General features: G+C 42.2%; 1 protein-coding gene across 3 annotated transcripts; it reads left to right on the top strand.

The window, feature by feature from the left end:
- Positions 1–153: 153 nt before the first annotated feature.
- Positions 154–27,455, top strand: lipe (lipase, hormone-sensitive). Of its 3 annotated transcripts, XM_012966698.3 has the most exons (11): positions 154–260; positions 14,433–14,971; positions 18,244–18,334; positions 19,216–19,242; positions 19,411–19,556; positions 19,969–20,154; positions 20,512–20,806; positions 21,235–21,462; positions 21,904–22,062; positions 23,135–23,712; positions 24,294–27,455. In XM_012966698.3, exons 1-11 carry the CDS (start codon positions 209–211, stop codon positions 24,582–24,584), a joined length of 2,592 nt encoding a protein of 863 aa, XP_012822152.2. In that variant the 5' UTR covers positions 154–208; the 3' UTR covers positions 24,585–27,455. The 3 variants fall into 3 exon arrangements, with proteins under 3 accessions (XP_012822152.2, NP_001231911.2, XP_012822155.1); NM_001244982.2 differs by lacking the exon at positions 19,216–19,242 and having other exon boundaries at positions 172–260; XM_012966701.3 differs by lacking the exons at positions 154–260; positions 19,216–19,242 and adding an exon at positions 11,456–11,553.
- The last annotated feature ends 128 nt before the right edge of the window (positions 27,456–27,583 follow it).

The raw sequence follows: 27,583 nt of genomic DNA, 5'->3' as shown, positions 1-27,583 counted from the left end.
AACGCCTCACTCCCTAAATCCCGCTGTGTACTATCAGCGTCAGTGCCTAGAAAGCATAAATTCTCTCATGAGTCAGCTGATCCCTGGTTCAACCAATCAGCGCTCGGTGTCACCGCCGTTCGCAGACACTACCTGCCCGGGCAAGAGGCAAGACTAGGCGACGTCCAATGGGCGTGTCCGGCTGTCAGTTGCCGGATGACATCACAAGATGGCGCCGGGTGGGGAGGGGGAGGACAGAGCCGGGCGGAATCGCTGTGCGGGTAAGATTTTAAGTTTAAAATGCAGTTTTTACCTTAATACTGTCAGAATTAGATTGTGTGTATAGACTTCGTACAACTGTGTGCTACTTAAAACTTTCCTGGTCTATACGTGTAGTAAACACTGGGGTGTGCTAATACTCTGGACAAATCCCTGCATAACAACTGCTTAGTGGTATCAGCCTCTGGCAGCAGCAACACAGACAATTGTGTGCCAGTCATTTGCCAAAACACCTTCCAATAGAAAATCTGGAGGGGCCCTTACACTGGCAATTCCCCTGTGCTTCTTCCCTGCCATAACAAGTCTTATTTTGTCTATGTATGCCTGTATTGCCCAACCAGTAGGCACCCATCTGCTTGTGTACTACAATCCCATTAGCCATAAATACCCATGATTCTTAGAGGCCATGGGAATTGTAATTCAACAACAGTTGGAGAATCCTGGGCTCTAGAGGAGGAAGGAAAGGGGCTTTTTCCTGCTGGGCTTGGGGAAAGAGTTTTAAAAAGTGCAAAGTATTTTGTTGTTAATACCAATTGTTATCTTAAAGGGACAGTAACACCAAAAAATGAAAGTGTATAAAAGTAATTACTATATAATGTAATGCTGCCCTGTACTGGTACAACTGGTGTGTTTTCCTTAGAAAGACTACTATAGTTTATATAAATAAAGCTTCTGTGTAGCCAAGGGGGCAGCCATTAAGGGCTCTGGCACACGGGGAGATTAGTCGCCCGCGACAAAACTCCCTGTTCGCGGGCGACTAATCTCCCCGAGTTGCCTTCACCTGCCATCCCACCGGTGAAAATGTAAGTCGCCGGTGGGATGGCGACTTACCTCGCGAGGCTTTTTCGCCGATTTGCGCGAAATCGCGCTGCCGCGTGTGCCATCCCACTTACATTTTCGCCGGTGGGATGGCAGGTGAAGGCAACTCGGGGAGATTAGTCGCCCGCGAACAGGGAGTTTTGTCGCGGGCGACTAATCTCCCCGTGTGCCAGAGCCCTTACAGGAGAAAAGGCACAGGTTACTTAGCAGATAACAGATAAAACCCCATTATATTCTACAAAGCTTATCTGTTATCTGCTATGTACCTGTGCCTTTTCTCCTTTTTCCCAGCTTCAATGGCTGCCCCCGTGTTGACATAGCAGCTCATTTATATAAACTATAGTAGCGTTTCTGTTGCAAACTTACCAGTTTTACCAGCGCAGGGCAACTGTACATTATATTTTAATTACTTGAAAACACTTTCATTTTTTGGTGTTACTGTTCCTTTAACTATAACAACAATTCACAATATGCTGGCTGGGCACTACTGATTTATGTAGGTTTGTTTTTCTCTTCCAACTGGGGCCCAGGGTCCCCACCTATCTAATGGTAGCCCCTGCAATTTATGGTGTATGCAATTGGCGGAACATCCTGTGCAGAACGTATCCTGTTTCAAGCAAGCACTTCCCAAATTCTGCACAGAGCAACAGCATTGGGCTTGTCTTGCTGTTTTTGTAGCCATAGTTGTAATTGTCTGCTTGTTTCTCATTGTAAAAAGAGTGAGGTGCTAATGATAAAAGGACACAAACTCAGGTCTGGTTCTTATTTGGGGGTATTGATTGGGGTGATTTTATCACTATTATGTTTGGAAAAACAAAGAAAAAAAAAAAAGGCCACTGCACGGTAACAAAAATAAACTTAAAATTGCACACATTGAGTGTTATTGGGGTGGAAGGAATCCTTTTCACACACTCAAATGGCTCAGAATAGGCTGGTTGGTAATCACAGCTTAAGAATGCTGAGCTTTTCCCAAACATTTAATTGTTTTGCCCTAAAACAGGGGTGCCCAGACTTTGTCACCCTGTGATCTACTCTTGCCACCTGGCCTCCGTCATGAGATCTGCCACAGTTAAAATAGTGCGATGTCTATCATTTGGCGCAATAAGCAAGAAAAAGTATCAATCAATGTTTAAGAAATACACATAGCAATATATAAATGCTGTGCCAAATTCGCATTTAGTGCCCACATAACATTATTCAAGTGCCAACTTCAAGTTTAATGTGAAAGGATTGTAGTAGTATTTACTTCTTTTCGTCATGGCCCACTCTGTAGTCTGCACACAGAAACATAAATAAAGTGGGAACAAATATATACAGCGGCCCAGTGGGGATAATCTTCTATACTGGGGTGAAACTACAAAGACGGATAGCTTGAGCAGCCGCACTCAAAAGCTCCAGTATGGGGGGGCTCCAGTTTTGGGTGCCCCTTTCCTAAAAGATAAAAATTGAGTTTTTAAAGTAGAATCAGTTTTGCACAGTTGGTTGGTTAGTTTGAGTGTAGGTTGTTATTTGATATTGAAATTGAATATTGCTGAATGGCTAATATTTACTATATCTGTATCCTTGTTATGGACTTAGGGGCCATATTAAGCATTGCTGTACTAAAGCTTGTGATTTTGGATGTCATCTTGCAGAACTGTGGCTGCACCTATGTAAATTAGAGTTACAGCTGTTGGGACTTGCCTTTAAACACTGCACTCAGCATAACCCTGTGGCAATGTTTTGTCTCAGAGGAACAGCTGAGCTGCAACCTGTATTTACAGACTCTATATCAGTGCAGGAGATTGGGTAGAGTGATTAATTGGCCATACGCTAACCAACTAATTAATACAGTCATATAAAAAAGTTTGGGAACCCCTCTTAATTCTTTGGAGTTTCGTTTATAATTGGCTGAGCTTTCAAAGTAGCAATTTCCTTTTAATATATAACATGCCTTATGGAAACAGTAGTATTTCAGCAGTGACATTAAGTTTATTGGATTAACAGAAAATATGCAGTATGCATCATAATAAAATCAGACAGGTGCATAAATTTGGGCACCCCAACAGAGATGTTACGTCAATACTTAGTTGCGCATCTTTTTGCAAATGTAACAGCCTCTAGACACCTCCTGTAGCCTTTGATGAGTGTCTGGATTCTGGATAGTGGTATTTTTGACCACTCGTCCATACAAAATCTCTCCAGTTCAGTTAAATTTGATGGCTGCAGAGCATGAACAGTCTGCTTCAAATCATACCATAGATTTTCAATGATATTCAAGTCGGGGGACTCTGACAGGCTTTCCAGAATATTGTACTTCTTCCTCTGTATAAGTGCAGGGGTGTGAGGTGAGAAGCAACTTTAAGATCTCCTCAGGGAACCCTGGGCCCCAGAATTGCCCCTGCATGCAGAATTATGTCGCAATTACTGACACACACAAAGCCAGTATATAAGTTACCATTAAAATGTTGCTTGTCGCATTACAGAGATTGTTCATTATTAACATCAGTCCCCGTTACCCCGTTGGAGTTTACAATCTAAGGCAGGTCCATCATCAGGGGGGTGCAGGGGGTACCACAGTCAGTGGCCCCATGGCAGAGTGGGCTCAAAGATTATGCATCCTTTGGTCATTTTTTAATTCATTGGAGCCCTATGTTACTTGTCAGCAGGGACCTTTATCCAGGGGCCCAAGTAACCTGTGGATTAGTAATCGGGGCCCCCTTGGGGAAAGGACCCTGTTTAGCTTGCAGTATGAGGCCCTGTAATTCCTACCCATTTGGCGTCAGTTTTTATTAGGAGGCAGTAAACCTGCCTGTATAATCTGGGGTAGGTTTGTGGAAACTGGGGAAAACCTTACCAGAACCAGGGAGAACATAGAATAAAACTCAAGGCCTGAAAAGCAGTAATGAAACTAAGCTGCCCTTCTACCGCTGCTTAAATGTATTTTTAGCTTAGCTAACTAATGAACTTAACCTTATTAATGAATAGTTACTGAAATGAGCATGTAAAGCAGCTTTTCCCAAACAAACAGGGATATTGAATGTAAATACTGCAGCCATTGTACACCAAGCTTATATCCTAGTTATTTTTAGTTGCTCAAAGTTCAATCTGCTTTTAAGCTACAGAGCACATGATAATTCTGTACTTGTACATCTATTATTTACAGTTGATATGTTCCTGAACTAACCTCTACATGTCTTGGGACTGGTATGTATGTGTCTTAGACGTATAAGTGCCAGGAGGGACTCCCTTGGTTTCCTGGCAGGATTGCACACCATTAGTGTGCCAACGTATTTTGTAATACACACAAATACAGATTAATGCCAGAGATGACAAGGGACCTGCTTGTTTAAGCTTACTATTTGGAAGTGATACACAACAAGAACATTCAGTTTGGTTGGGCATAGTGGGCAGTTTGAGTAGTTAAATATGTGGGATTAATAGAGAGTTTGCAAGAGTGAGGGTCATCTTACTTAGATTAAAGGGGTAGTTAACCTTTAAATTAACTATTCTAATTAAATTCTAATAATTTGTCATTGGTCTTAATATTTTTATCTTTTGTGGTATTTGAAGTATTTAAGTTTTTGTTCAGCAGCTATATGGTTGTTGGGGTCAAGTTTGCTCTTTGCAACAGGCATTGATTGGATTTAGAGGAAGATAAATAGGAGAACGCCTGAATAGAAAGATATGTAAAACAAAGTATATAATTGTACTCTAAAAGATGAACAGTTATTTTTTCTGCTGAAAAGAGAAAGAGAAGAGAAAGGCAAATAATTGAAAAAAACTAAATATAATAAAAAATGAAAACTTAACTTTAAGTTAACTTAAACGCTAACTACCCCTTGAAAATCTGAGTAAAGATGTGATCAACACCACCTTCAAGGGCACCTATCACCCTCAAATTGTTTCCCTTACCAGAGGTGTGGGCTTCCGGTGTGGTTGCTATGGGTTACTAGGGTCCTGGGCAAACTGCTCCTTTTATTACAATACCCCTAATGAGAGCAGTTTGAATGTTATCCTTACTGGCGATGTAACCAGCACTTTGCCTAGCTGGATCCCACTGCCAGGGTTCTTCAGTGAAATGAAAGATGCCCCAGCACTCCCATTTGCAAATTGAAACAGGTAATTGTATCACATGGGATGTCATAGGGCCTCTGTGCTTGCTGCTCTTATTTACATAGTAACATAGTAAGTTGGGTTGAAAAAAGACATACGTCCATCAAGTTCAACCATAATGCCTATATATAACCTGCCTAACTACTAGTTGATCCAGAGGAAGGCAAAAAACCCCATCTGAAGCCTCTCTAATTTGCCACAGAGGGGAAAAAATTCCTTCCTGACTCCAAGATGGCAATCGGACCAGTCCCTGGATCAACTAGTACTAAGAGCTATCTCCCATAACCCTGTATTCCCTCACTTGCTAAGAATCCATCCAGCCCCTTCTTAAAGTTATATAATGTATCAGCCAGCACGACTGATTCGGGGAGGGAATTCCACAACTTCACAGCTCTCACTGTAAAAAATCCTTTCCGAATGTTTAAATGGAACCTCCCTTCTTCTAAACGGAGTGGGTGCCCTCGTGTCCGTTGGAAGGACCTACTGGTAAATAAAACATTAGAAAGGTTATTATATGATCCCTTTATATATTTATACATAGTTATCATGTCACCTCTTAAGCGCCTCTTCTCCAGTGTAAACAGACCCAACTTGGCCAGTCTTTCTTCATAACTGAAACTTTCCATACCCTTTACCAGCTTAGTTGCCCTTCTCTGGACCCTCTCTAACTCAGTAATGTCCCGTTTGAGCACTGGAGACCAAAACTGAACAGCATATTCTAGATGGGGCCTTACCAGCGCTCTGTAAAGGGGAAGAATAACCCCCTCCTCCCGTGAATCTATACCCCTTTTAATACAGCTCAAAACCCTGTTTGCCCTTGCAGCTGCTGCCTGGCATTGCTTGCTACAGCCAAGTTTATTATCTACAAGGATTCCAAGGTCCTTCTCCATTATGGATTTGCCTAGTGCAGTCCCATTAAGGGTATACGGGGCTTGCATATTTTTACATCCCAGGTGCATGACCTTACATTTATCCACATTAAATCTCATCTGCCACTTAGCTGCCCAGATTGCCAGTTGGTCAAGATCCTGCTGCAGGGATGTCACATCCTGGATAGAATTGACTGGTCTGCAGAGTTTTGTGTCATCTGCAAACACTGATACATTACTCATAATACCCTCCCCTAAGTCATTTATGAACAAATTAAACAAAAGTGGACCCAGTACAGAACCCTGAGGGACCCCACTGAGAACCTTATTCCTTATTTATATAGCTTTCTGGATGGAACCATTTACTGTTCAGTGGGAAGCTGTGTAAACTTAGAAATATTCAGTAATATTCATCATTTTAAGATATTCAGAATCATAAGGAGATCTCAAGCCAGTTTAGAGGCCTTTCTGTGAAAATGCTGTTAGGTTTGGGATGTCCAGCTGTAGCCCAGGGGTATAATATAGCCCTCAAAAAGGCATTTTTGCTGCCCAAGGCAAAGTGTAAGTTACTGCAACCCGCCCATAGACACATAGCAGTAGTTAGCTGTGTGGAAGGCAGATAGCGCACAGAGTGGTAAGGCAGCAGCTACACGGGAAGCTGATAAAGTGCAGGGATCAGTAACAGATGGGGTAGAAGAGATGGTCCCTGTTACAGGATGGAGTGCATGGAGACAGTCACCCGATACATGGTGTAAGTTTCCTACATATAATATTCATAGGGCCTGATACTGTATAAAGAGCTCCTTAATTACTTTGTATAAGGAACAAAGCAAAGGCTATGGAGGCTGAAACAGGTAACAGACAAGAGCTATATTATATAATCTCCTTTCCTTACTTTTCTCCCAGCCATTCTGACTGCAACTTGGAGAAACCTTTTTGAACATTTGCCCTCTATACCCAGAGAAACCTTTTTTCTTTGTTTTACTTTACCCAGTAACTTGCAGAATGTATTATTCTACGTCTTCTTTTGGCTTCTGATGCATTGCTTTATATTGGGGAATAGATAACCTCCTGCAATCCAGGTGTTGCAATTTGCCACGATTAACCATGGGCAACAAATCTTGCCGCTTGCCATTGCCCTTAGTCCTCCACCCAGCAACTGTCGTATGCATAATGGATGATATATTCTAATGTAATGGAAAGTGGTATTTTTTTTAGCCCTTTCATTTTTTGTGATTGCTCCTGGTTTTGACTCTAAAAACCATAAAGCAGAAGTTAGTTTTTCCGGTCTGTTAATCAGCTGGCTTCTGCTGCATTGTTTCTGAAGTCACAACCAGCAGTGCAGAGAACCAGAACAGCCAGTCAGATACAGCTTTTCAGCAGCAATTGCATTTACAAATAACTTAAAAGCAATCTGAGAATTTTTCATTAATGTATATTGGAAAGTTGAGTTCAGAGTGGGCATACCTTAAAGGGGGCCATGCACGGTCTGACCCATACAGAATGTAGCTGTACTTGGGTGAGATGGGCCGATACCATACAATGGGATCCATGTACATGAGGAACGGGGTGGGTCCCCCTGAAACATTGTACAGCCTGCAAATAAAATATGTTAAAAGAATTTGAATTCTTTGACTTTTTTAATTGGCTGGTACCATATGATGGGCCATATGTATGTATGGCCAGCATTCGAATGTCCCACTTGTTTTGACCAACTTTGCAAACATTGAGACGGCAGGAAGTGAAGAGGAGGCACAGAGCTTCAGTTTTTTTCTTCACTTCCTTCCTTACTGTTTACTGACAGAAATTTGCAGCCAAGACCAATAATCCTTGATCGGATGGCAAGATAATCTTTCCCCTTGACTGGCCCACTGGGCACGTATGGCCAGCTTTAAGATAAGGTATAAGCTACTGTCTTAATGCAAAGATAATGCAAGTCAGTCAAAATAAATAATTATGGCAAATAGCAGGCTTCCATATAATAGATCCTGCACATTTACCTAGCTAGGTAAATTTCCTAGCACTTTTAATAGACCTGTGGACCAACCACCTAAATGAAACACTATGTACCTAAGCTGGATGTTATCACTGTAAAGTAAATAACATCAAGCCTAAATTCTGGTGAAATATATTTAACATCAACTAGATCTCCTGAACTATTGTTACAGAGGGACAGGGAATTGTGCATAAAGGAATAATTGCTCATTTAGAGATTACTGTGCACATGAATTGTCACATGTTCTTTAGTATAGGGTGGAATTGCTGTCTTAGAACCGCTGGCTGTGGAGTCAGTATACTTTCATGGTTCACTGTACTGTACATTATATGTTATACTCTGCCTCACAGTACAGAGGGATATGCTCATGCTTTAAAATAACCCTGTAAAATATCTACTTATAGACTTTTTTCCCCTATTTGGGCTCTCTCTTTCCATTATTGTGACATGACATGAAAGTGCAGAATGTCTTGTGAGGACACAAGGGCAGGGACAGTGCCCCCCCCCCTTGCCATGGAGTGACCGTCAGGCCAGCCCATCACACCACCACTGTCTATTCACTATTCGCTGACTCTGACCTTCCACACCTACCTAAAGCACCTTTTTGTTTGTATACAGAGGCTCTGCTTTTGTGTGGGAGTGTATAGAACAAAATTCAATTCATATGACGACTGTTGGGGTTTGACCACTACGAAATTTAATGTGCATAATCGTGTTTATAGGTATGTGTGTAATAGTGACATTTAGGGCAGGTGGTGCTGAGAGATCAAATGCACCCTGTACTGTATTATTTTGTGCTGGTCATAGTAGCTGAGGTTGAAAAAAGTTATATGTCCATTATGTTTAACCCAGTGTCCATGCAAATTCTACCTGCATTTACAAAGAAAGGTGGAGAAAATAAGGGCCACTAAGTGGAATTTAAAAACAAAAATACATTTATTCTCTTGAACCCCATTTAGGATGAAAGCAGTCATTTTTCTGTAAAATACCCCATGTTTCCCCTTTGTTTCTACATTCTCATGGTCCCTTCTTGTTTATATTCAGCAGTTTCTCGTTATCTTCCCACATGGGCATTGTTGACATTTTCTGCATGACTCCTTGTTCTCTGTAGCTGTTCCCTATTGGCATATACCAACATGGTCCCGTGTTGTTGTTCATTGAATAATGTTGTTATTCCAATGCCTGACCCATGGGATTGCCTTCCACCCATGTAGTTCTTTTCGGTCCTGGCCGGGCTTTCCTGTACAGAGGGCATCACTGATTCACTTGTTTATCGCTATTCCTGGGTCCCTGGGGGTGGCCGGCATAAGAGGAATTACTGAGAATTAAAGCACATTATGAAGCATTAACAAGGGTAGATGTAGTACGGTACACAGGAATCCTAACTATAAGGCAAACTGCTTTGGAGAGGGTATTAGGGCAAGGGCTAGCTCTGTACATCTGATGCACAACAGCATTTTTAGGAAAGAGGACAACTAAGTGTCATTGCTCGCCCCTTTTTTTGCCAATAGGCTTTCGTTATGAGAGCAGCACTACCATAAAGAGCCTGGGCATGATGGGCAATATTATCATCATTACCTTTCTTCTCGCATAGTGCCAACTAACTTATCATTTTGGTGCTTTACTCATTTTTTGGGGTATAGTGAGTCTGTCTCGTATGGCTTTGCTGCCTAAGGTACTGTTAGACTGACCTGCCCATTTCCTTTTTGTGGTTAACCAAAAAGCGTATAGCTGTGAGCTGAGAACATTGTCATTATCCTAGAACAGTGCCCGCTGGTCTTTTTTAGCCCGAGCCCCTTGGGGTCCCTACTTCGTGTCAGTCCCCCTTTAGTTCCTAACAGTGTTCCAGATATAGAAAAACAGTAGCACATTAGCCATTAAGCAATAGTTCCAAGAATATATAGCACCCCAATCTCACCCTAATTATAGGTAAAATGTCATGTATGTGGCACTCCTCTGCACAGAAGGTGCTGGTGGGATGCTCTTTCACTCCCTGGCTTGGGAATAGAATGTGTGATGCTCTTTTGGTTTGGCTGGGGTCCTATATTTATATCTGTTCCTCGCTGTGCAGAGGTCATTGTGAGCACAGATCATAGAGTGCGGAATGTGTTAATTCTCACTCGTGATTTAGTTGTGCCAGGCAGGACCAAACTGCTCCACTGAGAAAGAAAGCCTGTTGTTTGCCTGCCTGTCCGACCAGCATGTATATTTTCTATTCTTCCCCTGTACTGGTACACAGAGTTGTTTATCTGTAGAAAATGAGAGGATGTGCGTTTGGGTTCCACTTCTGGTTATATTAGAGATTAGCTTTTGTTCTGATTCACATGGCACACTGTGTTTCTCAGTGAGGATGGGGCAGATAACTGAATTATATCTGATATGGTGCAGATGGTAGAAATGTGGATCATGATCCGGCTGTACTTATGAAGGTGTCACCTACTTGTATGAATATGTCATGTTATTCAGATGCCACTAACCATACTCATATCCTTAGTTCCAGGATGATGAGGCAGGGTTCAACTGGCACAGATCTGTCACATAAACAATGGTAGCCTGGGCAGAAGGGTTCCACTGGCACACATCTGTCACATAAACAAGGTTAGCCTGGGCAGAAGGGTTCCACTGGCACACATCTGTCACATAAACAAGGTTAGCCTGGGCAGAAGGGTTCCACTGGCACACATCTTTCACATAAACAAGGTTAGCCTGGGCAGAAGGGTTCCACTGGCACAGATCTGTCACATAAACAAGGTTAGCCTGGGCAGAAGGGTTCCACTGGCACACATCTGTCACATAAACAAGGTTAGCCTGGGCAGAAGGGTTCCACTGGCACAGATCTGTCACATAAACAAGGTTAGCCTGGTCAGGCAGGGTTCCACTGGCACAGACAGATCTATCCGATAGGTACTGTAGCTGTCAGTGAGATGTCTTGCAGGTGAGTGACAGCAGTAGGTAGGTGTCAGAGAGAAGGGTGTGCTGCAGGTGAGTGATGGGCTGCAGGTGAGTGACAGCAGTAGGTAGGTGTCAGAGAGAGAGATGTGCTGCAGGTGAATGACAGCAGTAAGTAGGTGTCAGAGAGAGATGTGCTGCAGGTAAGTGACAGCAGTAGGTAGGTGTCAGAGAGAGAGAGGTGCTGCAGGTGAATGACAGCAGTAAGTAGGTGTCAGAGAGAGGTGTGCTGCAGGTGAGTGACAGCAGTAGGTAGGTGTCAGAGAGAGAGATGTGCTGCAGGTGAGTGACAGCAGTAGGTAGGTAGGTAGGTGTGTATCATGTGACTGCTAGAATGGGATCATGTGAGTGACAGGCTGTTGGGTAACAGATATGAGTGACAGTGATGCACAGTCCCAGGGAGAGATGTGTGTGTGCCAGTGGGCAAGGTCCTTGGCTGCCCCTCCCTCCCCTCAGGTTTATAACTATGTGAGGAGGAGCCTGGTTGGACAGTGGATCTGAATGTCTCTGACAAGGAAGGTCCCATTGTGAAAGTGCCAAGGGGAGAAGCGGCTGCTCTGCTTGCAGGTACAGAGACATGGGGAGACTTTGCCTCTCACTTTTAATGCCACTTCAGTTTCCATTTTCATGAACCTCCCTCAGTCTGTTCCCTTTTCTTCCATTACTTTCTCCTCTTGTCCCCCCCCCCCCTCCTGTAAGTGACCTTTCCTCTGCAAGGCTGTGATGCAGCAGCTTCTCTCCCATGTCCTGGGTATGTGGTTAGATAAGGGATTGGTGAGGGTGCAGCTGGCCTCCAGATGTGTGGGGGAGGGTTGCGCTGCTGCCCCTTGGCTTGTCATGTTCAGTTCAGCAGTGTAAGTGTATATTGCCTGAGAAAGAGGATTGGCACGTTTGTGCTGCCCGGCTCTTTGGCTTGGTGTAGAGGGCTAGAGTGTATCAGTATGAGAGGTGGGTACCCATGCAGGGCACTAACTGCAGACTGGCACTTTATACATCTGTGACATTGGTAAGGGCCAGTAGCAGCTGGCTAGTCCTGCCCATCCCACAGCAATAGGAATGCTCATTCCCTCAGGGCCCAGTACTGGGGCTTAATGAGAAATTCCACTCAGGGCTTCCAACCCCCATGTCCCACCAACTGCTTTTCCCCAGAGCAGCACTATCTGTATCTTTTTGGCCTGCTCCCCATAAGCTCTGCCCAGCCGCCTTCACTTGCACTTCTTTCCATTCAGTACTGGTACCTGATTTGGTTACATTTACCTACTGAAGCCCAGGCCACTGGTCCCTCCATACCCTGACAGCTTTTTACTAGCACCTCCTGTATAGTGTCCAGGGGAACTACAACTCACAAAAGGTACAGTCTGCAGCTAGATGAACACTGCTAATGAACTATTAGTAACTAAGGTTTTCCCAATGCTACTAGTATCCTGTTAACCCCATGACACTTTGAGGGGGCATGTGGAAAGCCAGGTGTGCCAGGCAGGGGGCTTGTTACTTGGTGATGTTATGAAAGAATACTGGGGATGGCACGGTATAGGGACACACAAATAGTAATCTGCTATTGGAAATGAATGGGCTCAGTCCGAGGTTCGCATTGTTGCTACTTTACAGTGACTTGCTCCAGTGTGGGCTTAGAGCTCTGCCAGCTTCCCTTCTGTAAATGTCAGAGATCCAAAGCTCATATATTGGCAGGAGGGCCCGACTTTTCCATTTTCACCCCCTCTCCTCTCCGAGCCTTTCTGAGACCTGAAATAAAACTCTTTCATAGAGCCAAGCTACACTCTCTCTGTGGGATTCCTATGTCACATGTGTGCCTCTGCATGTTCTGTTTAGCAGGTCAGGGGATCAGACTTCATAGCCAGTCAGACCAGTTTGGGTTACAGGACTAACTGCATGTCTCCATTTTTAGTTCTTTTAACCCTTTCAATGCCTGGGGGATATAAACTCGCTTTGCACTTGAACAAGGATTCACCTTTGTTACTTTGATACTTTACCCCCTGCTGCTCCTTTATTGCTGTCTCTATGGTACTGCAGTCTGTACCATGCAGTGACACTGTCACACAGAGACATTAGTAGCTGCTTTCATTGTTTCTGTGGGTCTGTAGTGCCTTTAACTATGGAATGGAATGTGGCAACTAATAATCTCGGTGAATTAGAACTATGCTATCACCCTACTTATAAAATATGGGACAAGACACGGTGCAGGTTTGCGCTCCAGTACATACACCATGGCATTAGTAAATGAGTTCAAGGGTGTTTCAATTGCTGATACATATAGTGAAGCACCCTGCTACATGCAGGAATGTAGGTACATGACATAGCTGGATGTTTTTCATGAGTGTGTAACAAGGTAACATATAGAGAGAATTGCAGAGTAGTTAGTCAGCCAAAGGTACCTAGTAGTGTTTTTACATTGCCCAATTATCCCCTGGCATCATGTCACCAAACAACAGTATTGGGTTACCCTGCACATTTTATTGCTTCTCAGGCTTCTGGACATACACATCAAAGTCCAGTTCTACAGAAATGCCAAATATTTGCCTGCTAGAATTTGTTTGACAAAAATATAGGCTCCCCCTTTCTACCCCTAGGTCGATTTAAATTGGTCTGTTCAGGTTATGCCCTTGAAATAAGTCCAGTGTCTGTTATGTAATTACAGTCTTATATATTAAATTTCCAAATCTAACATTCAGTTAGAGTGTGCATTATTCCGATGGACCTTTCTGTCCTTACCCTTAATTAGGAATGAAAAATTGCTGAAATAATAGTTAACCCTGCACAAGAGCATTGTTATTCTTGGTTTCAGTGGTAAATAAACAAACAGCATGTGGTTATATTTATTCTTGTATAGGGCTAATGATCCAGGCTCAGGCTCAGTGTTCCTGCACTGGGCATACCTCGGGCGCGAGGAGAGTCTTTGTTTGCCCTTACCATATGGATCTGAAAAAGTTAAATAACCCAGGCTTGCCTAAATCTGAGGCTTATAATTGGCATTCCATCCATATGGGGGAATGTTATAATAGGTAGACTGTTTGCCATGGCCTTGTAACCTATAGCAACAAATCAGGTTAGCTGACCAATAAATGCTACCTGATAATCAGTAAAAAAAAAACCTTTCCCCATTATATTACATCATTTCTTTTATTGCAGATGTTAGTTCTGTTTTTCCCATGCAGATTGCTGCTGTTCTGCTATGTCTTCAGACTGGTGGCCTCATCCTCATGGGTTCACCATTGGCATGGAGTAGGGAAAATAATGGGCTCATTGTGTGTTTAACCCCCCCCCCCCCAAAAAAAAGAGTCCACCTCCACCCATTATTATTATTAGTTTCCCCAAACCAGGCAATTGGATAACATGTAAGGTAATATTTAGATTGTTAGCTCTACTGGGCCTTAATATGAACAGCACCTGTAAGTTCAGTAGTTAATATTTGTCTTTTGTCCTTTCAGGTGTGGTCTTTGTGCCCCCCGAACAGATGGACCCTCGGCCCCTGTTCCAGGCTGTGGACGCCCTCTGTGATGAAAACATAAGTCACTTTGGAGAGTCTAGTTCTGAAGTGGGCTCCCGCTTGGTGCAGGCATTCTCCCGAATTCAAGAGCAAATCAGGGAGATAGAACCGGCATTACGTGCCCTAGCTGCTGTATGCCCCCTCTTTGACTTGGACCCTTCTACTCCAGCAAATGGGTACCGCAGCCTGATGAAGGTGGTGCTGTCCTGTACTCAGTACATTTTACACAAGTGCCGATATGTGACAGACAACCGGCGTAGCCTCTTTTTTCGTGCAGCACACAACTGTTCCGAGCTAGAGGCCTATGGCTCTGCACTCATACAGCTCCGTGCCCTACTCTGCTTTGCACAGCGGCTGCTTACAGCCAACCAGCATGGAGACCTTTTCTTTTGGCAGGAGCGGGGCTTATCTGAAGAGTTCCTAAGAGAGTATAGCACCATGCACAAGGGCTGCTTCTATGGCCGATGCTTAGGGTTCCAGGTACATACTCCTTACTTGCACATCCTACAGATAGCATTCTAGACCTAGGCCAATATACCCGTTACAGTCTCAACATTTCTCCTTCCCAGACTGATAAACACTCCTAAAGTCAGCTTTCCTTCAGGCTACTGGTCAGCAGCACATTCTTTTCTCTGCTTGCTTCCACTTTGCTGCTCTTGTTGTTGTTCCAGTTAATTGCTTTTAATTGTGCTCTGCCAGTTGTCAGTTCCCTTTGTTACCTTGTCTGTCCTGAAATCCCACTCTCGGGTTACCCCTCTTTTGTCTTTCCATGGCAGCCTACTGCTATTTACGCTTCACTTTCTGTTTGTTACACTCAGTTTGCCGGGCACAACACTCCCCTGACCTCGACATTATGAGCAGCCTTGATTTTCTGCTGGCATGAGGCATGCTGACATCACTGACTCTTATCTGCAATTGTGATAAGATCGGGGGAGATTTGCCTGGTTTCTGGCCATTTGTGTGACTCACATTTTCCTTTTAGCTTGCACCTGAATTACTTTAATTTTACCCACCTTCATTTACCAACAGTTAAAAGATATATCACTCTGGCAAAGTAATATATGGGCCACATTATTGCCTACCCTGTAAATTAGAAAAATACTAGAAGTCAACAAAGTAACTGCAAAGCGAAATGTCTAGGTAGCTTTTGTTTTCATTAGGGGTTATTTATAACATAGATTAAAAAAGTGACACACATCCTTTAAGATCAACCTGTTTGTTTACATTTCTTGCATTAAAAACTTTCAGCCAGTTTCTATCTAGCCATAACTGAACTGCTATTTTGGTCGATGTTAGCTAGTTCAGACAAAAGTTGGAAAACTATATAATAATTGCCTTTGGTATACTTTCTAACTGATTTTAGTGGGGGTAACTGTTGCAAATAATAAATCAGGCATATTATTATTTGTCATTGTCAGAGGGTGCTAGAAGCTGTAGTTCAGCCATGCATGGTTTATTGCTAGTTACACATTCCAGTTATTTCTTATTCCTGTACTTGTTTTTTTGGTGACTGACCTTTTTCTTTGTAATAATTGATTCTACAACTGTAACACAATAGGGGAATATTGTTTCACTTGTAAGAAGGGTATTAGGCTCAGTTATACTCATGTATTTTAAGGGGTAATGTACCCCAACTTTAATTTATAAGGATATTGGCAGTCACTGGGGGGTTCTGTGACCATATAAAGGCACAAAGCTACAGGCTTATACAGGGAACTCTGAGTATCACTCATTTATTATAAGGGATAATGTTTCCCCTACTGTAAACTATAAGGATATTAGAAGCCATTGAGGGGTTCTGTACCTTATATATGCACAAGGCTACAGGCTGAGGGAACTGAGTATTACTTATGTATTATAAGGGATATTGTACCCCTACTGTAAATTATAAGGATATATATATATATATATAAGGCACAAGGCTGCAGGCTGATTTATACAGGCTATGGACCTCCTTTTTTTGCAATAAGCAAAACATATATCTTGTGTGATACAAGACACATTACTAGGCAACACTGATGGTAGGAATATCGTACACCCTTTTGTAGAGTATGTGGCTATTAAAAGTCACTGAGCAGTTTAATGACAATATAAAGGAACAAGGCCACAATTTTTATAACAACCAGGTTTCAGTGAGTCATATGACACAAGTGGCATCACGAAGCACCAATTAAAACTGGCAACATAATATATTACTAGATTATTAATGCCTCTTGTTTGTTATAAGGATCTGTAAAATGTTATTCATGGCTTTAGTTCCCAAAGAAATCAATTACCATATAAAGAAAGCATCCACAGCTGTCACCTTTTCATGTCCATGCTGTTCTGCGGCAGGTCTTGCTGTTATAGTTAATGCTGACGGGCAGTGCTGAGATGCAGCCAATATTTCATTGTGGCATTTACATGCAACAGAAGCCTGGACAGCTGCGGACAACTACTAACACTATAGCATAGCTCAGGTTCAGGGTGCTTTTATAAGCAAGTTTGCGATTTACATTATTTATTTCAGTTTTAGAGTTGACTAGGAGGTAGCACTGTTGTTACAAAATTCCTTATATTGGTAGTTAATAAAAGCTTAAATAGCTTAGAAAAGCATCCTGAGCAATTTTAGGTTCATTTTTAATGTTTATTTATCCTTTAAATTCTCCCCAGCCTGCCTAGGAGTCCTGATGATGTCTTTGCATGACAACATCTTTAATTACAAACCAGCTTCGAGACATGATGTCCCTATCTGTGACATATGTGACCAGATTAGCCAACAAAGTCACCGATCATTTTTTTAGCAGTTTGATGAGTTGATGGGTTAATGGGAGACCTTTAGCCCTCTTTGTCAGTGTTAACCCCTCATGTGCCAAAATATCCAGTCAGAATCCCGATCTGGTCCAGATTCCTATTAGAACATCTGATTGTGTTTGGGCAACAAATAAGCTCATATTAGTGTGAAATGAAATTTGTATTTGCTTTCATTCTGTCCTTGTTTTGGTGTTGAGCGAAGTTACATTTTACCTCTTGCATTAATAAGCAGGAAGCAGGATGTCGAGCGCAACTCGTGTTTGATTAAGGTGTTTTCCTTTAAACACTAAATCATTGCTGCTTTTATCAGTGTTGACACTATAGCCCTGCACATGTCCCTTATCCCCATCTTTTAATCCCTTTTTTGTTTGTTGGTGATCACAATTAAGTCCTTTAACCTCCATGCCAGATTCTAATGAGGTGTTTGACCCTGTGCTTCCTGCGTTTTTGGGAGGTCGATCTCTAATTTTCTCATTGCTAAGGGGAAATTTTACTCCAAAGTGTTTATTTTAAATAGGATTTTTGTTTGTTTGTTTTAAAGGTGGAGAATTATATTAGGATAATTACCACTACTGAGGCAAAGAGCTGGAAAGCCCCCATATGTAATAATCTCTAGATATCTCTCTGAAATGAAATGCAGTGCTTATTTTTCATGCTAAAGACTATTACGTATGGGTGCTGCCCAGCTGCTTGCCTCAGTAGCGGTATTGTCTGTAGACACCAATACAACAGAATCCCTAATCTTAATAAATATGTATTGTCAGAGAATTTATAAATATAGAAGACAGTTTTAATGCATAGCTTGCTCCTAAGATCAGGCACAAATATGCTGGGGTTGGTACCTGAGACCTAAAAGATTTGGTTTACAGAGGAATACTCTTATAGTCCCTGATTCTTACAACCCAATTGACATCCTTTGGTATTGGCTTTTCTTTCTAACCATTGTCATTTGCCTCTAGTTCACCCCTTCGATTCGCCCATTCCTTCAGACTATCTCCATCGGATTGGTGTCTTTCGGTGAGAATTACAAGCGCCATGAGTCTGGGATCAGTAAGTACTGATTGTTGTCTTTTGCCCTTTGAAATGCCTTGGTCAGTCTACCATTTGTGCAGAATAGATATACCTGATACACTGATCAGTGTAGGATTTACAGCGCTGCAATAAATAGAATGTTTTAAGCACTCTAGATAGTCTGCAACATTGAAGCATTCATATCCGTGCATTTAACACTGTTACTGTAGATTTAACTATAAATTTTTAAGGAAAACTGCCCCTTCTAACTGTTTGTCTTGTCAAATTCCCAAGCCTATCCAAGACATCAGCCATGATGTACCCCATGATTCCCTTAACCGTTCCCTCCTGAGTTTAATGAAATTATAGCAATCATTTGGTCCTAAGGGAGCTGAGGTGCCATTTCTGGAAATCCAACCCTGCTATGGCACTAATGTTCTGTGCTAACCACTGGTGCTGCCTGTTGGGGTTTTGCAGGGGCAGGTTTTTCTACCATAGCATAAATAAGAATTGTGCAGTAAGGATACCTTCATATACAGTGTGGGGAAAATGAGCATTTTGTCCCTAGCTTATAGATGGCAAAAGCACATGGTTGGGCTGTATAACACTACCAAACAAACCTGGGCTCCTGACAGAGCATGGGGTTACCTGGATAGGTTCCCTAGTCAGTGATGTAGAGTAGTTAAACTAACATTTCTGTTACATTGTCCTCCAGTTTCATGCCATTACTATCTCTTGATATGAGTAGTTATTGTGCCTTTCCCCAGACACTGTTATATGTGACCTGGATTAGCTGTTGCCTGTGCCTGACTTGCAGGTTGTTGGTGACTGTAATTTTGTGTCATTAAATATGCAAAAGAAGGATGCTACTGTCTATTCACTATTTGCTTTCTTCCTCCTCCCAATGCTCTCACTGGCAGATGAGGGAGCTATTGGGACTTACTATGGTAAGTAAGGAACTAACAAGCAATGCTCATAAATGCCCATAAGACTAATTAGAAGCAATGATCATAACTGACTTTGATACTAAAACCATGTGTAAAGGCCATTGATGATATCACCTTGTATTCCATTGGTATTGTTTCTTTAACCCCCTGATGTTCATCTCTGTCAAGGTGTGGCTGCCAGTTCTTTCTTTATAAGTGGGAGATATGCAATTGACCCAGAGCTTCGGGGAGCAGAATTTGAAAGAATCACTCAGAATTTGGATGTGAACTTTTGGAAGACGTTCTGGAATATCACAGAGATGGAAGTGCTTACGGTAAGGCCTGGGCAGATGGTTATACTATTAGAAAAACAGTGGCTCCTAAACTGTTGGGCTGGAATGGGGTTGGGGTGGGGATAAGAGAGAGGATTTGGAGTGCTTGTTTGGTCCCCTTAGATAAGTTTGGGGGGAAGGAAGGATTTGGAGTACTTCTTTGGTACCCCTAGATAAGTTGATGTTATCTAGGGGGGACTGATCACTAGATCTACTGGTAGATCTAATGATCAATGTTTTTCTATAGTGAGAGAGAAAATCTGAGGAATGTGGAAAGAATTGGAGGTAATATACATGTGTAATGTTCCAAGGCAGCACAGTGAGTAAGGCAGTCACATTAATAGGAACCACTGTATCTTTGTCTGTACACTCACTCAGTATTGTATCCTCATTCTATTTTTTTCCTCTCCTCTAGTCCATAGTTGGCATTGCATCAACCAATGTACGTATCAACAAATGCCTGTCTGTGCCCCCGGAACCACTGGAGATGCCTCTATACTCTGATCCCCGACTTACAGTCACCATTAATCCCCCTGTGGCTCACACTGGCCCTGGGCCAGTACATATGCGCTTAATATCCTATCAGCTGCGGGAAGGGCAGGTAAGAAAAGGCTACTCCTCAAATCACTTTTTTACTTTCAAATCACACTCATGTGACTGCTTCAGTTTAGTGTAGTACTATTTCTGAGTGCTTTGTCACTGTGTGTTGGAATGCACCACTGTATTATGAGCAACTATCATGTTAATTTTGTATTGTCTTTTACATCACTGAATTGACTAGGGTTAAATGCACTTCATCGCACCATGATCACCCTCATATATTGACATCATTAATCACACTGTCCATTAACCTCTGTGCAACACATGTCATTGGAAGAATAATGGCAGCCTTTCCTCAATTACTGACCATGGCTAACTATATGCAGGGGTTTCTAATTTGCCTGCCTTTATCTCACAGGAGAGTGAGCAGCTTAGTGCTCTGATGAAACCTGAGGGTCCTTTAAGCATAGACCTTCGTCTCCGATCCCGTCCAGCTCCACTGTCTCCTGACCTCATCATTCACTTCCATGGGGGAGGTTTTGTGGCTCAGACTTCCAAGTCCCACGAACCTTACCTTAGAACATGGGCCCAGGAGTTGGAAGCACCGATTCTGTCTGTCGATTACTCTCTGGCACCTGAGGCTCCCTTTCCGCGGGCACTGGAGGAATGTTTCTATGCATATTGCTGGGCACTAAAGAATTGCCGACTTCTAGGTTAGTGCAATCAGCTTTTCTTTAACTTTCTCTGCTGTTTTCTTCCATACTGCGTGTGTGTACCTTTATTATTGTGATCGTTGCTGTTGTATAGAAATGAGGATGTCCATTGGGTTTTTATGTGTTTTATTAAAAACTTCACAAGAAAGAATTAACAAGGACCCAGCTGTACTCAGAGTTAACCTAGTGCATAGGGGCACAATGAATAAACAGCATTTTGTCAGTGTTTTTCCCTTTTAATATTTAGTAACATATGATGGTATAGAATGTTCTCTGCATATTTGCATTTATATCTAACCATAATAAACATTTCTTTGTCTTAGCAGAGATGTTATCTGCAGGTAGCCAGGGAAAACATTGCTAAAAACTTTATTGCATAAGCCCAATGTTTTGTATTTTCTTACTAACGCATTGCTTGTTTTTGTCAGGTTCCACAGCAGAGCGTGTCTGCTTAGCTGGTGACAGTGCTGGAGGTAATCTGTGTATCACTGTGTCACTTCGTGCTGCCTCTGTTGGTATCAGAATGCCTGATGGGATCATGGCTGCCTACCCTGCAACACTTCTGCAAGCAACTGCCTCACCATCCCGCCTGCTGACCCTTATGGACCCCCTGCTTCCTCTCAGTGTGCTGTCTAAATGTCTGAGCGCCTATGCAGGTACCAGAATAGTTTGTAAAACAGCCCATATACAGGTATAGGACCCATTATCCAGAATGCTCGGGACCAAGGGTATTCCGGATAAGGGGTCTTTCCGTTATTTGGATCTCAATACCTTAAGTCTACTAAAAAAATCAATAAAACATTAATTAAACCCAATAGGATTGTTTTGCATCCCATAAGGATTATTTATATCTTAATTGGGATCCATTACAAGGTACAGTTTTATTTCTACATAGAAAAAGGAAATCAGTTTTAAAATTCTGAATTATTTGCTTATAATGGAGTCTATGGGAGACAGGCTTTCCGTAATTCGGAACTTTCTGGATAACAGGTTTCCGGATAAGGGGTCCGATACCTGTACTAATTTACTGATAGTGCTGCAGTTGCTTCTTCCTGTCATCACGCGTAACTCTCTTCAATGTCCCTACTTTCATATAGGCACCGAGCGAGTGCCAATTGATGAACGTGCTCTTGAAAAGCAGAGCGCTCTCAGTCAAGTAAAGAGAGGGACAGCTTTGTTTCTGAGAGACATTCGTCAGGGCGCCACATCCTGGCTGAGTTCATTCATGGATGGAAAAAAAGAGAAGGGGAACCTAGGTGAGTTCTGAAGGGTTTATCATAGAACTTTGTCCTGTACTAGCAGCTGTGTAGACCAAGGAATTTTCTGTATTTGCCCACAATAGTCTGTGGGATATCTGAGAGAGCTTCAGTTGTTTATCTTTAACTTTGGTTTACCAACATATAACAGATGTGGTTACCCAGCATACTTGTGATTCTGTTCTGCTGCTCCTTTAAAGTTGTGCCAGCACTTAATAAAGGAATAGATATTTAACAGACGCTAATCTCATGGAAGTTAAAACAGTATAATCAATTAAAACCTCTGTAGCATTTCAAATATATAATAACATTTTTATGGACAAAATCAAAAACATTTTACCTTCCTGACAACTTTGACTCTTGCATGTAGAGAGAAGAGAGATCACTGTGAGTGATTAATGCAGAAGTACAGCAATGTTTAATTGATTGCATTTATATTTATGAATTTTTTGACTTTTATGAAATGCAACTTATATTAAATTGTTTCCATGGTATTTCCCCTTTAAAGAAGCAGAAAAACAGTGCAGTACCTTAGTCCTTTGGATGGTAACTGGCGAAAGCATAATGCAGTGGTTGTCAGACTATTTTGGTTAAAACCCCCACTTTAATGTCCAACAGGCCCAGACTGGCAATCTGTGGTTTCTGGCAAATGCCAGAGGGGCTGCTGTAAGATGCCAATAGTCAGTCGCTATTTAGTGGGCTGGTGGGGGGACTGTTTGTGCTTCTGTGTGCTTAAAATGCCATGACCTATTTTGAATTCCAGTCCAGACCTGATCTTCAATATTTGGTCAGATGTGAAACCATTATTATTTGCGCCATTTAGTACCAGTTCCAAGAATATCTGGGGCAGGAAATATGTGTTTACCTTGGACTTTTAACCAAATTTACCTTCAAGCTGGGTTTGCCAGAGCTGTTCTGGTTTTCCAGTACATAGGCATTCTCCCCAAATCTCACCCTAATTGGCCTTTGCGTCTGGGCCCCAGACACTGCAGTTTTTTTTTTTGTTTCTTTTCTTCTGTACTTGTCCAGCATCTGCCATTGGTTAATTACAGTTTCATGTGTAATGTTGCAGAAACCATGAGAACAAGCGTTTCAGAGGCAGCCTTAACAGAAGAAAGCACAGCTCACTTCAGGGGTTCGCTAAAGAGCAAGACCTGCCAGGATTTAAGCAGGCATCAGTATGTTGAGCAGGATGGGAATCAGAACCAACATCTCACACAAAACAAGCACAGCTTGAAGTCCCACAAACAGAACACAGCCAAAGGGCTGCAGAATGGTTGTGGAAATGTTCAGCGGCCACTTTCTACCTTGCCTGTTCAGCCAGGACAGGATGGCACAGAGCAACTTTCTCCTCTCAGCCCCCAAATGCAGGGAGGAAGCTTCTTTCTGTCAGAGAGTGAAAGTGACAGTGACACATCTGGACAATGCTTGAAGGGTGAAAGCCCTATACATTTAAAAGAGAACATCCCTCCATTTCACTCCAGTGAGGGCAGTACACTTGGATTCCCAGAAGGATTCCAGCCCCTGCGTTCTCAGAATGGTGTTGCTAACATGACTCTACAGACTTCAGCCATTGTGCACAACCCCTACATGTCTCCCCTGCTGGCTCCTGATAATATGCTGCAAGGCTTACCCCCTATTCATATAGTGGTAAGTACATAGGAGGGGGGCGACAATTACATTGTAGTTGCCAATTCGCAGTCTGATTAAAATGAACTAATATATGGCATAATCTAGTCAGGATTCATCATCCCATCATCTGAGCATGCACAAAAAGTTATAAAATTACATGGCCAAAGATTGCCTAGTCCTAGTAATCCATAGTGACCAATTAGCAGTGAGCATTAATGGATCTATAGCATGAAAGCATTGCTGGACTAGGCCAGACTTTGCTCATGTTTCTGTATTCCCTCCCAGCCTACAGACCTAGTGCTGTCACTGTATTCATGAGAGAAGCACAGCTCAATTCTGAAGAGCAAACACTTATGCCTATGAGTTCTAAGTGCACAGCAGGTTGCAAAGTGAAAAAAAGCATATGTGCCTGTTTATTGCACTCTGTAATGTATGTTGTAAATGGGACCAAGAAGTCAACCATGATTCCTTTACTTGCCAGGGACATAAGAGTTACTAACTATGAGCCATTAAGAAATACTATAAATCCACAGGTTTAACTGCATGCTCCTCCCACAGTCTTCTACTCCACCCCCTAATATCTTTTTATTTTCTAAAAGGCCTGCGCTCTGGATCCGATGTTAGATGATTCTGTCATGTTTGCCAAGCGTCTGCGAGCGCTGAATCGCCCAGTTACACTGCAGGTGGTGGAAAACCTCCCTCATGGATTCCTTAGTTTATCTCAACTGTCCAGAGAGACTCGTGAAGCCACAGCAGTTTGTGTTCAATGCATCCGTCAGGTCCTGCACAATGAGGCACCACCTCCTCCACCCACTGAGCCCCGAAAGCACAGAAAGCTTGAACGGACCCTGGGGAAGAACCTTGTGACTGAGAGAGAGATTGGAGCTTGAGAAACTTATGTTTTAATGTAGTCCAGTAAGAAATAGAGCACTCCTCTTTAACACATCACCTCAACTAGTAATTGCTTCTTCTGTACATGTTACAAGTCACTGAGGTACTAACCAGAAGGCTGCTATGTTTTTATTTTTCTTTGGTTTTGCAACAAGGCGCCCTGGAGCTGGGTTGTTTTTATGTCATCTCATAGATTTAATAATCCCCAATTGTAATGGGAAAGCCAAATATATTCCCACTGGCAGGTGGAATGTCATTTGGTTACAGGTATCAGTATTCTCTGAGAGAATGAATCGCAACAGAGCATTTAAGTTTGGCTGAGGATTCATGCCCACACCAGCAAAAGGCCCAGCACAAGTGTCTTTTTTTATTTTGTTTCTAATAATAGATGGGGCTGTCGTATTGCTTACTGCACACAGAAGCCCCATGCAACGTATTTCTGCACTTATCCTGGACCCCTGAGCTGCTCACTGTGTGTGAACTTTACCTTTAGATAAAACAATGAGGGGATGGTGGCACCAGAGAAACCCAGAGATTAAAGTGCATTATTACAAGCAAAATGAGGGACACTTGTGTCAGGCGTTTATTTAGCCATGGGAACCCGGCAGACAAGAGGCAGGAAGACATGATATTTCCCACCAAAGATAGTTGTATGCAAAATCTATTTTATGCCACAAACCAAAAGGAGCCCCAAAACATACCTCATAGATATACATTACCTATGTATATTATATCCCTTGTATGTATATATTGTGCTTTGCTGCCCTCGGAAGGTTCATAAAACCACTCTAGATTTAGTTCTTGCATTAGTGTGATAACCATTTAATATAGTTGTCCGTTGCACAGGCCCACAGGTAGAGGGGGTGCACTATAGACCCACACCCCTGTCCCTGGTGAAGATCACTGTTCTGGACCAGCCATGGCCTACCTTACAGCCCACTTGTGTAGGTGGCAGCAATCCCTAGTTACTCCACTGATAGTTGTGTGTTTTACAAAACAATGGGGGACAGTGTCAGATATTGCACATTTTGTTAAAGTGACCTCTCTCAAAAAGGCTGAATGTGAACTCTTTGGGGTGTTGTGTTGTCCATAACCACTGCTTTTTTATCTTCTACCAGAACAGCTGCAGTTTCATGTGTCTCTATGTGTATGTGAGCAACTGTGCAGCCATTTTGCCCCTGCAAGTATGTCTGCATAGTGATTGTACATGTATGTGTGTCTGTAAATATCAGCATTTGTGAGATTTTACGTTTATTCTGTGTATGTGTGCCATTTTACACTTGTTATATATGTGTGTGTGTATAGAGACAGGAGTTCATTAGGCAGAATTCAGATTGAATTCATTGTGGGAATTTCTTGGTGCAACAGTCCATATCATTTGGTTCTAGTTTCAGTGTCTCTAATCGCTGTGATTCAAATGGGAAATGTGAATTTTGCCTAAAGGAGTCAATCGCTTCTGTGTATTTTTTATCTTTTATATGTGTAAATTGTTAATATTCATATTTATGTGTCATTTTGTAGATATCTGACTCTGTACAGTATAATAGTGCTTTTACTTTGTACATACAAACATGTAATGTTCTGAAATCCCATGTACAGTGCGTGTGCATCCATAAGAACATTCTATAGTGTTTGTACTTTTACCACCTTCCAGATGATAAATACAGAGCTGTAGCTTGAGTTTTAAAAGCAGGTTAGTTCTGTTTGTTATAGGTGCTGCTGCTTGGTGCAAGCATAGGGGAAAAAACACTTTTCTCCAAATGTTTGTACTCTGCAAATCTGTTTCATATAATATATTTAAAAACATGGCTATAAATGATGCATTTAACACACTAAACTTAATGTACCAGCCCAGAGGTGCTGTAGCCCTATAGCAGCAGTCCAGGTCTTTAAAACCAGGCCTTTAAAGTTGTCCACAGCATCTCCCCTTCTTGGATCATGTTAGGCCATCTTTTGTATGTCAGTGACACTGCACATGCTCAGTTCTCTCTGGGCAGCTGTTAGGAAACTAATCTTATGGGTCATCAATTCATTACCAGAGAGTGAGGTTACATAGAACATCATAGAAGTTGATAACACAGGGCTGATTATTAATCAATTTTGATGCAGAATGCACTGGTTTCTAGGCTGCCATGTAATGCGAATCTTAATTAATCACTAACCTTTTAACATAACTTGTATACAGTGTATATTGTACACAGTACATTGTGAGTCGGTCTCTAAACCAAGGTAACTGACAGCAGCCCAGAGTATGTGCTGGGAATCAGCTATGTTAGAAAGGATTTACAATTTTGCCATTGTAAACAATAAAAGTAACCCCCATCATTGCACATAAACCAGGCTCCGGGTGCAGAATAACACATGGCTGTATGTTCTGCTCCACTTGTATGATTCAAGGTCAATGTGAACCCTGCTGGTAACAAGCAGTATGTGTATTGCCTTATGTTTCTATCAATCAGAAAAGGTGGGTTTATTTTGGTGCTGCTGTCTCTTAGAAGCCATGTATATCGGTTAAGCAGACAAATGTCAGTATTTCGGGGTTCACTCATTGGGATTTGGTATTATGAGCACAAAGAGCAAATCAAGTACAAACCTTTCTAACGTTTCCCATTTAAAATTTTTATGCCAGTTTCTGCTTTTAAATGTTTTCCAGGAGGCTGGGTTATCTGTGGATTTTAGTTGAATTTTTTTTATATCCACGCACCCCCTGTAGTGTACAATAGAGCTGCTTTTTAGAATATTATTTGCAATTCAACAGTTATACTCAGACGTGTCTAATCTTTTATGCCTATTGCTCCTTTCTGAAAAACAGGGCAATATACATTACTATTATGTTCAATATATTCCAAATAAATAGGGCTTGTACTGAATATGTGTGCAACCTCTTTGTGGGTTTGGGCTGGAACGGCAAGCATTCTGTTTACATTTACTGCCCCCGTCATTCTGCAAAGTGATACGCTGTCCCCCTTTTCAACTGCAGGATCAGTGGGTCAGACAG

The sequence above is a fragment of the Xenopus tropicalis genome, chromosome 7 (genome assembly GCF_000004195.4).
Source record: "Xenopus tropicalis strain Nigerian chromosome 7, UCB_Xtro_10.0, whole genome shotgun sequence".
Classification (NCBI taxonomy): domain Eukaryota; kingdom Metazoa; phylum Chordata; class Amphibia; order Anura; family Pipidae; genus Xenopus; species Xenopus tropicalis.
The sequence above is the reverse complement of the archived record's forward strand: the minus strand, read 5'-3'. Positions and strand labels throughout refer to the sequence as shown.

Bases quoted from the DNA above. Each gene is read 5' to 3' on its own strand.
- lipe (XM_012966698.3), top strand. From the start codon at position 209: ATGGCGCCGGGTGGGGAGGGGGAGGACAGAGCCGGGCGGAATCGCTGT. The intron at 19,557-19,968 runs GTAAGGCCTGGG...CCTCTCCTCTAG, and splicing joins CAGAGATGGAAGTGCTTACG to TCCATAGTTGGCATTGCATC. The intron at 20,155-20,511 runs GTAAGAAAAGGC...TTTATCTCACAG, and splicing joins ATCAGCTGCGGGAAGGGCAG to GAGAGTGAGCAGCTTAGTGC.